The sequence below is a fragment of the Pelodiscus sinensis genome, chromosome 20 (genome assembly GCF_049634645.1).
Source record: "Pelodiscus sinensis isolate JC-2024 chromosome 20, ASM4963464v1, whole genome shotgun sequence".
NCBI lineage: Eukaryota > Metazoa > Chordata > Testudines > Trionychidae > Pelodiscus > Pelodiscus sinensis.
The window spans coordinates 20,788,593-20,801,994 of NC_134730.1; the positions used below are offsets into that span (position 1 = coordinate 20,788,593).

The following is a 13,402-nucleotide window of genomic DNA, read 5'->3' on the forward strand; positions in this document are numbered from 1 at the left end:
GGGAATAATTGACACTATTCCGAAATAACAAAGAGCGCATCTACACAGCAAGCCATTATGTCGAAATAATGGTACGCTGGAGGACTTCTTATGCCGACTCCTGTAACCCTCATCTTATAAGGAGTAAGAGAAGTCTAAGGAAGAGTGTTCTTCCTTCCACTTCCTGCTGTGTAGACAGCGCCAAAAGCTGAAATAAGCTATTTCGACTTCAGGTATGCAGTTGACATAGCTGAAGTTGCATAGCTTAATATGACTTTTGCCCTGTTGTGTAGTCATGTCTTCATAGCTCAGTATTTCTCACGTCTTTCTCCCAGGCTTCTTTTGCAGATTATCCCTTAAGCCCAGTCTACTTAAAAAAATCAGTTCTAGGGATGTTAAATTCAGATTAATCAGCTAATTGCATTGACTGTTAGATTAGTCAATATGGGCACCTCCTCCTTTGAAGTGTTGCTACACTTCAAAGGTGAAAGTGCTGCAGGGAGCCCGGCGCCAGCAGGGGACTCAAGCAGTCCCCCATTGTCCCTGCGATTCCTGTATCATTGCAAAGCAGCAGCCCCGCATGGCGTCCAGGGTCAGCTGGGGACTCTTGAGGCCAAGGTCTGGCCCTGGGCTCTATGTGGTGCTGCCGCTTTGAAGCAGCCCCTCCACTTCACCTCCTCCTCCCATGCCTCTTTCTGATAGAGGCAGCAATGGGGGGGGAGGGAATGACTAGTTGACTGGTCATTCACATCCCTAATCAGTTCTCATGTCCTTGTCTAGTGTCCTTGTTGTCAGAGATGCTCCCAGGACATCCTGCCATCGCTGTGACATTCCTTACAATCAGGAAAGCAGACCTTTTTTTATATCTAGCATGTTTTGTTAGCAACCTATAGCTCTCATGATTGCTGAACTAAAAGTCCCAAAATTCCTCATCTTTGGCACAGGCCAAGTCACATGACTTAGAACTTTGAACCTCTCAAAGGCCTGAGCTTGTCCTGTAATAGAGTAACTTCAGGATCCTCATTTTAATGAGCGTCAAAATTAATATCCTCAAATGGGCATCCCAAAATACTGATTACTCTAATGTAGAATAGTACAGAGGCACAGCTGGAGAAGAGCTTAATCCTTTCATGTTCAATGTGGCTATGTCTAGACTGCAGGCTTCTTTCGAAAGAGGCTCTTTCGAAAGCATCTTTCGAAAGAGCCTCTTTCAAAAGATCGCGTCTAGACTGCAGGCGGATCTTTCGAAAGAGAAATCCGCTTTTTCGAAAGAGAGCACCCAGCGAGTCTGGATGCTCTCTTTCGAAGACGGCCTCTTTACATTGAAGAACGCCTTCTTTCAAAAGAGGAACTTTCGAAAGAAGGCGTTCTTCCTCGTGAAACGAGGTTTACCGCCATCGAAAGAAAAGCCGCGTTCTTTCGACATAATTTCGAAAGAACGCGGCTTGAGTCTGGACGCAGGGGAAGTTTTTTCGGGAAAAGGCTACTTTTCCCGAAAAAACCCCTGAGTCTGGACACGGCCTAACTGTTTTTGTAATGTAGATAAAACATCTTGTTCTAAATTATATTTCGAGATCGAAGTTGTATGGAATAATTAACACTAAAGAACATGAATATTTACAACAGAAGCAACTTTTATTTGGCAAGCCTCCTTTTTCACCATTGATGCTTTTTCATGACCATGAGCTGTAGCTAATATAGTTCAGACCTTGAGCTCTAATGCAGATGGCTGTGCATAGGACATATGTTATACGATTTAATATGGAGCTGCAGCCCCTGGGTGGGACAGAGTGTTTAGACTATAATCCTGCAGCCTCCTGACTAGGGCTGCAAAACATTCAGACGTCCTGGGGAATAAGCCAGCTGGTCAGGATATAGCATTGAGCAGGCAGCAACCCATAGGTGTGGCAAAGGAAGCAGTTAGGCTGTAGCTCTGCAGCCTCCTGGCTGGGGCAGCAAAACAAGGAAACATTCAATTAGTCCCTTGGCCAGGGCAAAGCAGAAAGCAGTCTGCAGCCCCTAGGTGGACAAGGTAAACCACAGTCTGTCTTCAGGCCTCACCTCTCTCTGGGTGAGGGGATAGTTGAGGCAGCTTCCTCAGCAGGTGGCTGTTTGGTTTCCCCAGCAATCTCTTTGGCTCTCAGGTAGGTAGGTAAGGTCCTCAGGCTTTGCCACCAGGGGTGCTGCAGGGATCTCTGCAGGAGTCCGAAGTGTACTCCCTTCCACCTCCAGGGTTGGGCAGTGCCTCCCTTTATCTGAGTTCTCCACTCAGAGCATGTACAGCAGGGAACAGGGAGCCTGGCCTCCTGGGCCCACAATTGATCCATCTACTCATTAGTCAGCTATTGAGACATTGAGCAGTTTCAATGTACTAGAGAATTTCACGAAGTCTTTAGCTCATCATTTTGGGGCATAACTTCTGCTGGGGTTATGGGAATCTTTTAGTTTATTTCAGGGTTATGTTTGAAGGGCTTTTTTGTAGAGAAAGGTTCACAACATTTCTTAAAGCCTGTTTGATTTTAGAGTGGGGGTGGGCAATAATTTTTGATGGGGGGAGGCCACTCTAAGAATTTGGAAAGTGGTCAAGGGCCTCACTCTTCCATATTAATGGAGGTGGTGTGGGGTCTGAACTGGAGGTTGGGTGCAGAAGGGAGCTTGCAGCAAGCGATTGGGGTGCAGGTGGGGTGTGGTGTCTGGGAGGGAGTCTGGGTGAAGGATGCAGTTGTGACCTGGGTTAGGGACCTAGGGTGCAGGGGTTTGGATTGTGACACCTTGGGCAAGAGGAGGTTGTGACTTGAGGAAGGGAACTAGGATGCAGGAGGGAGGTGGAAGGGTTTGGGCTATGACCTAGGGCAGGAGGGGGTTGTGACTTGGGGCAGGGGAATGGGGTGCAGAGGTTTGGGTTGTGACCTGGGGTAGGGGTTTGGGGTGTGACCCGAGGGAGGGGATTGAGGTATAGGATCTGGGAGGTGATATTGGTGCACGAGGGGGGCAGAGGGTTTGGGTTGTGACCTAGGACAGGAGGGGCCTTTTACCTGGGGCAAGGGATTGGGGTACAGGATCTAGGAGGGGATATTGGTGCAGGAGAGGGGAAGAGGGTTTGGGTTATATGGGGTGCCAGAGTCAGGCCCTGGCTGGGAGACTTAACTGCTTGACTCCAGTCAGCAGCCTTCCCAAGTACACTCCCTGCCTCCCCTGCCCCCACACTCAGGAGAGGGTGCTTAGCAAGCTGTCTGACAACAAACAGCTCCTATTGGTGGAAACTGGCCAGTGGGATTGTGCTGGGGATGGAAGCAGCCCCCAAACTGTTTCCTCCCTCCCCAGGGGCTCACAGCTTCTTAAAACAGCTCTTCAGTGGCTACATTTCTCAGCAGTGTGCCAGGGAGGCAGGCAGGTAGTCCACAGGCCAGATCTGGCAGCTTGGCAGGCACCCACGGAGGGTATTTTGCCCAGGCCTGTTCTGGAGTAGTGTTTCTCAACCTTTTTTTTATAAAGTACCTCTTTAAAAAAAAAAAAAAAAAGTACCCCCTTTTTAAAAAATAAGTACCACCAGTATCTACAATTTTCAAACATACAATTTTTTTTTCTACCATTGCAACACATTTGTTTAAACAACTTAATCGTAGCCAGGCAGGCGATGAAATTATTGGGTGTAAAAAGTACACAAATAATAAAGCACTGTAAAACTTACAACAAAAATGCAGTTTTCTCCAAATTTCAGTTGTTTTGACGTATCCCCCAGATGTATCTTGAGTACCCCTAAAGGTGCTTGTACTACTGGTTGAGAAACACTGTTCTAGAGTCACCTGATCTCCTAGAAGTTTGTGGAGAATGCATTGTCCATAGCTCTTATGTACTTTTATCCTTAGCTTTGTGACCTGCTTTGTCACATAGGAACACAACTATCTTGACGATTTTTAGATCAAAAATCCAGTATTTAATTTAGCTGGGGCTTGATCCATTAATTATTTTGAAGAATAGGACTGAGGCCTTATGTGAGCATCTGAAATTGCCCAAGAACAGGGAGAGGAGCTTGAGCACCAGTCTGTTCTCCCAATGAACCTAGTTCATGGATAACAAGAGCAGCTTATTCATTTATTGTAAACAGCTTGTGCATCTTCACATTCATCTTGAGTGAATTACAATAATTCACCCTGGAGAATACTGCGTAAACCATTGCAGCCAGGTGCTTGTCCCGGAGGAAAGGGTTAAGTTTCCTAGTAAGCCAGAGGTGAAAAGTCATTTTGACATCAGCACTAATTAGTTCCATTTATGTGACTTCATTTGGACTGATAATCCCCTTTGCAGAGAGTAGAAATTCAGACTGAGTGTCTTTTATCTTTTGTTTCCTAGTTGCTGACTAAAGCCTATGAAGATGAATTAAGAATTTTTGAAGCTAGAGAGAAACTGGGGCTTTCCAACCTAAAAGCAAAAGCCAGAGAAGTGGTAGGTGAAGCGTACAAGAATAAACTGGAGAGTGCATGTTTGAAAAAATCTGAGTTACTCTGTCCATGCTTGCTATGTGGGGTACATAGATGATGCTTTTAAATGACACTACCCAATGCTGACCCTGACTTAATTATTAGTGTAATAGATGTTGTGAACCACTTTGATCAGCTTACACTACATTTAGGCTATGGTTGATAGTACGGATGTTAAAATGTGTTTAACCATGTAACCACTAAAGTCAGCTCCTGCCTGCCCCCCATGCTGCTGCCTCTGATACAGAGGCAGCTGTGGTGGGGAGAAGGGTAGGTGGCTCCCTGGAAGTTGGTGCATGCTAAGGATGTTAAGAGGTGGGTAATCTACACAATTAGTAGATAAGGGTAGGCTTTTTCAGTCCTGGCTCAAGCCTGGTTCAGCAGCCCCTGTCCAAGGGGGTTCCAGTGGGGAGCTGGAACCCCCCTTGGACACGGACTACTGCTGGAGCAGTCTCTGCCTGCAGCAAGCCTGGGCTCACAGCTGCCTCCCCTCCCTGTCCCTCTGTGTGTAGCTGCCTCTGCCGCGGGAGGTAGCGAGGGGGTGGGAGAAGGTGGCACTGCAGAGATGGTCCTGGGAGGAACCATCTTTTAAGCTGGCTACCCCCAGAACCAGCTCCTGCTGCCCACCCACTACCCCTGCTTGCTGCCTCTCTGAGGCAGCAAGGGAGAGGAGCCAGTAGTCAACTACTTGACTACTCGCTTACCTCTCTAGTGCATGCAGGGAGCCTGCATGTAACCATTAACTGTGCACACAGTTACACTTTCACATCCCTACTTAGCAGTAGGTAATTTTCTTAGGGCACATAGACCCCAATAGTCAGGGAGAGGTGTAGGTAAGGATGTTAAAACAACTGGTGGATGGAATTTCCGCCGACTAGTCAATAGGCACTTCAGCATTTCAAAGGAGGAATGCGGAACTCCGCGTACAGCCCGGGGCCAGCGGGAAGTCCCGCTAACTCTGGGCTACATGCGGCGTGCCTGCTCTGAAATGCACAAGAGTCCCTAACGGGGGCTCTTGTGCATTTCAAAGCCATGGAGCCTCGGGTCATTGGGGGACTTACAGTTCCCTGTTGACCCCAGGCTGCATGCAATGCTGCTAGGAGCCCCGGGTTAGCTGGGGAGTCTGTGTTCCGCTGACCCCAGGTTCTGTTTGGCACTTTCCCAGAACTCGGGGTCAGCTAGGGAGTCCCCAGCTGATCCAGGGTTCTGGGGAAATGCTGCAGGGAGCCCGGGGTCAGCTGGGAGTCCCCGGCTGACGCTGGGCTCCAAGGCAGCTGCCCCTCTGAAATGTGCCAAGGCGGCATTTTAAAGGGGCAGCTCATCTCCTAGAGGCAGCAAGGTGGGGATATCAACTAGTGGATTAGTTTTTAACATCCCCAGGTGTAGGTAGTTAGTAATCCTTAAAGCAACATCTTAGGGATGGCACAAGGACCATGATTCACTATTAAGTATGTCCTGTAATGGATTCCCCCTAACTTTTGAAGCATTAGCTTTATTTTTTTTGCCATGAGAATTAAAGAGCTGTCAGATAGTCTGGCACTTACAGCTTGTACCCTGCATTAGTGTTTGCCTTTGTGAAGCTCTTACTATGAATTCTAGATAAGTCAGATCATCCAGTGCTGTCAACTAACCTAGAAGGCCGAGATCACTGCAAGTCTGAGTGAGTGGCAGGGAACTGGCAATAGTTTTACCTGCTGCTAGTGTATAAGAAGAAAAGGGAGCATGATTGGAATGCCTGTATGCCATGCCATTCTGAGCTGTATTTTCACCCCTGAGGGCCCCTGCAGCCATACATGGAGCACTGCCAGAATTAGGGCTGTGCAGAGGAGAGCTTGCAGTCTCCATTACCCATCCTCTGACCTGCATTTGGTGAATTTTGAGCCCTGCTATGGAGAATCGGCCTCACTGTGTGCAAACTTCCTTCCTGGAGACTCAAAAGCTACTTAAGTTCTGATATCCAAGCCATCTGAACTACCATTCTTTCCCTCTCATACCTGTTCTCCATCTGTTTTACATCTGCTCCTAAGGAACAAGAATACCAAGAAAACATCTTTAAAGAACCTCCAAAAATGCCTCGGCCAGCGAAAGTTTATTCTAGAAAAACCACACCTCGGAATCCCAAACAGAGTCAGTGGATTCCAAGAGGAGGGTTTGTGAAGCCAAAGAAAGCAGCTCCAAGTAAGAACCACAAAACTCTACTTGGTGGAAAACTGGCATCCTGTGAAAGCATCTGGTGAACTCCAAGAATAAAGGCATCTGGCCAACATATACCAGTCAGCTGTAGCATTTTTCCCCTTATGACCTCCAGATGTCTGGATTTTTGTGAGGGAAGATAATGTTTTGAAATAAACCATTGTTGCAACACAGCTCAAACTGACCCATCCATTACCTCCTTAGAATACCCTGAACTATCTCAGATTTATTGCTGTTATTGTCACTCCTGTGTTTGGTCCCCTGTTCATTTAGGTCACTGTTCCTTGCACATGAGGGTTTGTCAGCTTTGAAATTGGAGCTCTAAAGTGTGAGCATGCCAGGGGTGTATACATAGCTGATGTTCACCTGTATCAGTTTTTCTCTTTTGCAAGACTGTGGCTGGTGTGGAAAGTTACCACTATTGTGGGACTAATGCTGCCACCTGTATGTTGAGCAAGTTGCAATCCAAGCACAATGAATGCTCAGAGTGCAAGCCATGTTTTTAGCAGCTTCATGCTGGGCCTTCGTGATGTAAAACCACAGCTTGAATGGCTCCTGCTACACTGCCTTGGTTTCAGAATAGTTGAAGTGAACTCTCCATTAATTAGTAAGTGCCAAATTATTTTATCGCATGTTCATATCAAGCTATGAAAGTTGAAGTGCGAAAGACCTGACTCTTAAATCCATCCCTAATTAGGACACTAGCAACTATTGCTGCTCTCCTGGGGCCTCCTATCTCAGTGAAGCATTCCTAATTTATTTGAAGAGGATCCGTACAATCGCTTCACCTAGGAAATCTGGGATTAAATTATAGGACCAGTATGACTGTGTTACTTTAAATAACTACATGCAGCTAGCAAGATTGACAGGAGCAATGAAATTATTGGGGTAGGGCTGACTAGGCTTTTTAAAAGTATCAACCCTCTACTACTGTAAAATAGATCTCATGGGAAAGTAGCAAAACAGATTGGCATAGGCTGTTTCCTTGCATGTTGTATAGACAACAATGCAATACATGCTACTGAGGAACAATGCAGCATCATGGTAACCGCATATTAAATAGACAAGTTGTTCACGCCGAGGTGTATCTTCATAGCTAGAACTTAAGCTGTCTGGAAGAACTACTGCTAAACTTTCTCTACAGGGGCTTGATTGATTGATTTTGCTTTTATCTTGCAGTGAAAGTAAAGGACAATGACCTTCTGCCTCTGCTACTGGAAGAATTTCCATACCTGCACATTTCCCACCACTCTCTGAACAAAATGTGGCACCAGCAGCTTGCCCAGATTGAACAGATGAAGTCTGCTTCTGGCAAAGGCCGATCCAGGCTGAAACTCCAAAGTGAAGTGAGAACCTCTCTTGTTCAGCATGAACACAGCCTCTTAGCCTTGACCGGGACAGTGCAGCTACACAACAGTACTGGCCACAAGTTGGCTGCACTAAGCAACAAAACCCAACCAATTACATAGATACTGTGCACGGTATTGGCACGACCCAGAGGCAGAGCGAGGCAGTGCCTCCTGCACTAGTTTGTACATATGACCTTAGAATGGCTATGAATTCTGAAGTCTGATTTTTCTTAAAAATGGAGACTCAGCTTTAAAGGAGGCAATGGTAGATTTGGCCTAGTTCTCTAAGAACCAGAACTGTTAGTATCTCAGCTCCCTGGCTTTAAAAAGCTGATATGGCTCACTGTCATATTACAAAGATATGCGGAAGCCTATTGCTTATATTACTGCAGATGCAAACTCTACAAATTTTCTGTTCCAGCTCTTTCATCTTGCATATTTGGATATGTTTTCCCATGGTGTTTGTTGTACAAATATATGGCATACATTTGAGTCCAACTAGCATTCAATTGTCCCCAACAGATGTGTCTGTAAAAGGAAAAGCTACTCTGCAGAGTAAGGAGGCACTCCATAGTTAAAGTACGTGGTCTAAATCAGGACACCAGGGTTCAGGTTCTGATCTTAATCACTCAATTTGCATTTAATCCTATGTACTTGTTTCTCTACATTCAAGATAGGAATATTTTTCCACCTTCGTAAATCACTTAGAGAAATTAAGGGCTATTACATATAAAGCCAGTTTAAAAACGGTTTCTAGCATGCAGAATTTGATAGCTTGTTGAATGCTAAATGAAACTTCTTCCTTTTCCTTCTGTTAGCCACTTGGGGCAGAGTACACTGAAATTTTGCTCCTCTGTTAAGTCCTATCACTGAGTGCCTATCCTGCAGAATTTAAAGCAATTGCCTGTCACCCTTCTTATCTCAAGGTGGAAGAAGCACTAAAGAAGCACGACCTCCTTGTTGAAATCATAAAGAAAGATCAAGACCATAACAAGAGACTGGTATGTTTTTCCAAAGAGGATGCACACAGCATATGACAATTACATGGTGGTATAGCCAAAAAGATCCTCCAGTTGTTGGTTCATGAAAGCAGTTCCCTATTGTGTCCTAAGCAGATGTGGTATGGAAAACTTTACCTAGTCTCTTTTGTATGTGGCCACTGAGGTCTCAGATTGACAATAGGCATGCTTATATTTCATTATTTAACGAAGCAGCTTGGTGCTTTACCAGTGAACAAATCCTGAGCATATGGATAGAAATGTAGCCGTGTTAGTCTCCTGTAGCTGAAACAAAATACAGGACTATGTAGCACTTTAAAGACTAACAAGATGGTTTATTAGATGATCTTTCATGCGCCAGACCCACTTCCTCAGATCAATAGACCACTATTTGATCTGAGCATATGGATGATTGAGAAGAACAGATGTCAGTCTCTCCGTGCAGGAGTTCAAATACTTAAAATACTAGCTTCCATAAAAATGCTGTTTTTATTATTTTAGGCAGTACCGTGGATGGCACCATATTACAGTAGTCCAATGCAGTGCAGGATGGGGAGAATTTCCTTAGTACCAATTGAAGCTCTCTAATCAAGCACCCTTGGGACCTGACCAGTTCCAAACCAGAGAATTTTCTGGACCACGGGAGGTCAATGGTGTCTAGCAGCATTACCAATTCTTCCTCTGCTTACTGGGATGTTAGAGGACATTTAAGGGTAAATTAGAGCTTAACATCAGAGAACACTGAAAGCTAAGATTGGTAGCTGTAAACAAACTTTATGGGACTGTGGGAAACTTGGTCACACCCATGCTAAATGGACATGCAGCTAATTAAAATCATGCCGATGACAGAAGTTTCTGAACCAGAGAGGTTCAACCTGTATTGATTTAATAAAGCTTGCCATAAAAGCCTGCCCCAACGCTCCCTCTTCAGGAAGCGCCGGTAGTCTGATACTTACTGTCATTTCTTTCTTTAGCAAGAGTTTAAGCAACGCATATATCGGCAAAAGTTTACTCAGAATAAAGTGAAAGAGAAACGTCAGCAAATTGCTCGAGCCAAGAAGTACTATGAAGATTACCGCGTTCAGCTGCATGCCAAAATGATGCGGGCTAGGACCCGGGAAGAAAGGGTACGTGAGCGTACTTTTTTTTTCTTGTTCTACTAGGGAGAAGACTCCAGTATTGAGTGAGCATCTTTCCCCCTTTACTGTGTGGTGTGTATTTATATTTGTGAGAAATCAAAGTTTTTTGGTGCAAAATGTTAGAGGCCAACTAAGCTAAACAGCACAGGCCATGAAGCTCCGAGCTCCTGCCTTCTAACTCTGGCTCTGGCAGCAACCATCCTGGAGCCAAGAGCTTCTAAACTTCCACACGATCTTCTCTTGGAACAAAGCATACGTAAGACTATATCTTCTGACCAGTCATGTAGTTGAAATGATTGTCCTCTAGAAAGACTGCCACATATTAGAGCAGCCACCTCCCATCTAAACAAAAGCTAGAATGAACTTTCACTGTTGGGCAACAAAAGCTACTGGGCTTAGCCAAGGGTGCAACTTGATAAGGGAGGGGAGGAGAGAGTTGTAGGGTTAGTACAGCAGAGGGAATTATGTGGGGAAAGGCTCTCTTCACCATGAACTTGCAAAGATGAATTTAGAGAATGTTTCTATTGGTATCAAAAGTAAGGCGCCCTTAACTTTTTTTGAAAAATGATTAAAAATGACACCCCTCAATCAGTTAGATCCTTTTTAATGTTAAAAAACCTGCTTTAATTTTTTTTTACCATTGTACATTCATCCACTATGGGGGAAGCAAGCTGAATTCTAGTTATACTCATGCATAAACTCATTATAAATTGCAGCAATGAGATTAGGTTGGACATTAGGAAAATCTTTCTGTCCAGGTAGTTAAGCACTGGGGAGGTTGTGGAATCTCCATCACTGGAGATTTTAAAGAGCAGGTTAGACAAGCACCTGTCAAATAATTCAGAAAACTTAGTCCTGTCGTTTACTGAATGGGACTGGACAAGGTGACCTCTTGAGGTCCCTTTCAGTCCTATGATTCTGTAATGTTGAGGACAAATGCTGCCCTCAGTTAGCTTTGACCTTGATGAGCGCAGAGACAATAGTTGTAACCGAGGAATGGTGATTGGAGGCGAGAACTGTGCTTCAAGTTGCATGGAGGAGTGAGATCATTTTTGTCTATGTAAACAGCAAAATTTATATGAAATTCACACAAATGTGGAATTTCAATGTAATTTAGTCCTCGTTAGAATAGTGTCGCCTCTCCACTGTTTAGAGGATTTTTAGAAGGACCTGTTGGGGATATGACACTAGTTAAAGTAGAATCTAGGGAATTCTTCTAACTTCAAAGATCTCTTCATAAAGTTCTATGGCTTACATGTGCAGGCCGTGTATACAGTAAATGTAAATTGAGCTGGCATAAATCCATAGGGTAGATGTACCACCCTACACTAGGAGCAGAGGTTTTTCCTTTAGTTACACACTTAAACATCTTAATTTTTGGCAGATATTTAAGAATTTATTCGAAGAAGGTTTAGAAATTCAGAAGCAAAGGCTGCAGGAGCTGAGACTGTATAGTAAAGAAAAGCGGGCTGAGCAAAGAAGAGTACACCAGAATGAATTAGAGTCTATGGAGAACTACTACAAGGACCAGGTAGGCTTATTTGATTGCATCCAAGACAATCTACCCCGTTTTCAATCTTAAATTGGTAAATACCTTTCATATCTTATTTAATTCTAATTCAGTATTTATTGTATTCAGTTTTCAATGCTGGCAGAAGCTGTATCACAAGAACGTCAAGAAATCCAAGCCAGAGAGAAAGCACAAGCAAAAGTAGGTGTATTTAATTTTCAGTATGTCAATGATTTCTTGTTCCAAGTTGTTTTAATTAGGGATCTTAACGGGCAAGCATAAGGCTTACTCATATGCATACCAGCAAACTGGCCTTTGCCAGTTAACTCTGCCAGAGGTAGCCATGCTGAAGCAGCCTCGGCAGGACTGGGCAGTGGGCAGTGATCAATTTGGGCCCCCACAGACAGGGCTGGACGCATGACCTAGGTTAGAGTTAACCAGTTAAGCACTACAGTGTAACCAATTAACCGTTTTATTATTCCTAGTTTTGGTTAATCTCCACATTCTTTTTAAGACACTGCACAAAACAAAAAGGGAGTTAAGGTCAAAGATGGAAAAGGAAATTCAACAGCTGCAGACTATGATAACGCAGAATGACGACGACACTTTTTTCCGGGAGCTAGAAGCAGAACGACTGAAATCCAGACTTCAAATGGCTTCTTTTCAGTATAGCAAAAGCTATTTCTTGTAAGACTTACACTAACTGTTCAATGTCAATGCAGCTTTTATTTCTGGCATACTCTGGGGAATTCACAACCAGAAGACGGTGGCTGGTTCTTTAAAATGTCTGTGTGGTTTGCAATGTCAGAGGCATGGTGTGGATGTAAGTGGCAAGAACTAGAACCTGAGTATTTAATAAAGTTTAATCAATGTAATTAGTTTCACTTGATAAAAGGGAAGCAAACTATTTCATGCTGCCATGCAGCCTCCAGGTCAAAGTTCTTAACCCAAGTTGTGCTGAAGGACATAATCTGATCTACCTGGGCACTGTACTCAATACTCCATTTTCAAAAAGGCTAATGCGCTGCCACAGCATCTCCTGCCAGTAGCACTGGGAATTAGCTCGTCAGCAGGGCACCTCCCTCTGGTTGGTCTCCCAACATTCTCACTCCACATTCCAGTTCTGGATACTGTCCTCTGGTAATATCCACTACAGTTGATTAACCCTTCCCTAGAAAGGGGACAGACCTGCATCCCTGCACTCTTAGATCCTCTCCTCCCAGGGACCCTCCAATCCCCCGTACCCACCTTTCCCTAGTGACCCACTGCCACTTGTCATATAACCCCTTACCTCAGGGCCAAATGGCAGTCTGAAATGGCCACTTATTGGCACAAGAGAGTGCGGCCTTAATACACCCAGGTCTTGTCTCAGGCCCTGCAACCTGGGAGTGAAGTCTGCCTCTTCCCAGTACTGCCCTCTCTCAGGAAGCCTCCAACTTCTCTGGCAGCCAAGTCCCTCCAGCTCCCTAGCTAGAGCAAGTGTCTTCCTCCCTCCCTCTTGGTGTCCTTATTTACACAGCCCCCAGCTGAGCCCTAGTTGGCAGTATTAGCCTCAGCTGTGGGCTGTGTGTTCATCCTTCTCCCAGGGCTGGGTTTTAGTCTTAAAGGGCCAGTGCAGGGCAGCTGCCCTGTCACAGGCCCCTATCAATGTCTTAAGTCAGCTTCTGAAATGTGTGACTGCAAAATAAAATGACACAACAATGATGGCAGCTCTTTAAAATAAATCATCACCTGAGCAAGTTCCTTGTGAAAG

General features: G+C 44.8%; 1 protein-coding gene across 6 annotated transcripts in view; it reads left to right on the forward strand.

Annotated features, from left to right (window-relative positions):
- CEP95 (centrosomal protein 95) overlaps positions 1-12,386 on the forward strand; it is a 40,059-nt gene extending 27,673 nt beyond the window's left edge. For 5 of the 6 annotated variants that reach the window (XM_075903917.1, XM_075903916.1, XM_075903913.1 and 2 more), the window contains exons 15-22: positions 4,333-4,425; positions 6,488-6,638; positions 7,833-7,999; positions 8,929-9,003; positions 9,975-10,127; positions 11,524-11,670; positions 11,779-11,850; positions 12,164-12,386. In XM_075903917.1, coding sequence (XP_075760032.1) covers positions 4,333-4,425; positions 6,488-6,638; positions 7,833-7,999; positions 8,929-9,003; positions 9,975-10,127; positions 11,524-11,670; positions 11,779-11,850; positions 12,164-12,340 — 1,035 coding nt within the window. In that variant the 3' untranslated portion in view covers positions 12,341-12,386. Of the gene's footprint in view, positions 1-4,332; positions 4,426-6,487; positions 6,639-7,832; positions 8,000-8,928; positions 9,004-9,974; positions 10,128-11,523; positions 11,671-11,778; positions 11,851-12,134 lie in introns of all 6 variants that reach the window. The other variant, XM_075903918.1, reaches the window with a different exon arrangement.
- The last annotated feature ends 1,016 nt before the right edge of the window (positions 12,387-13,402 follow it).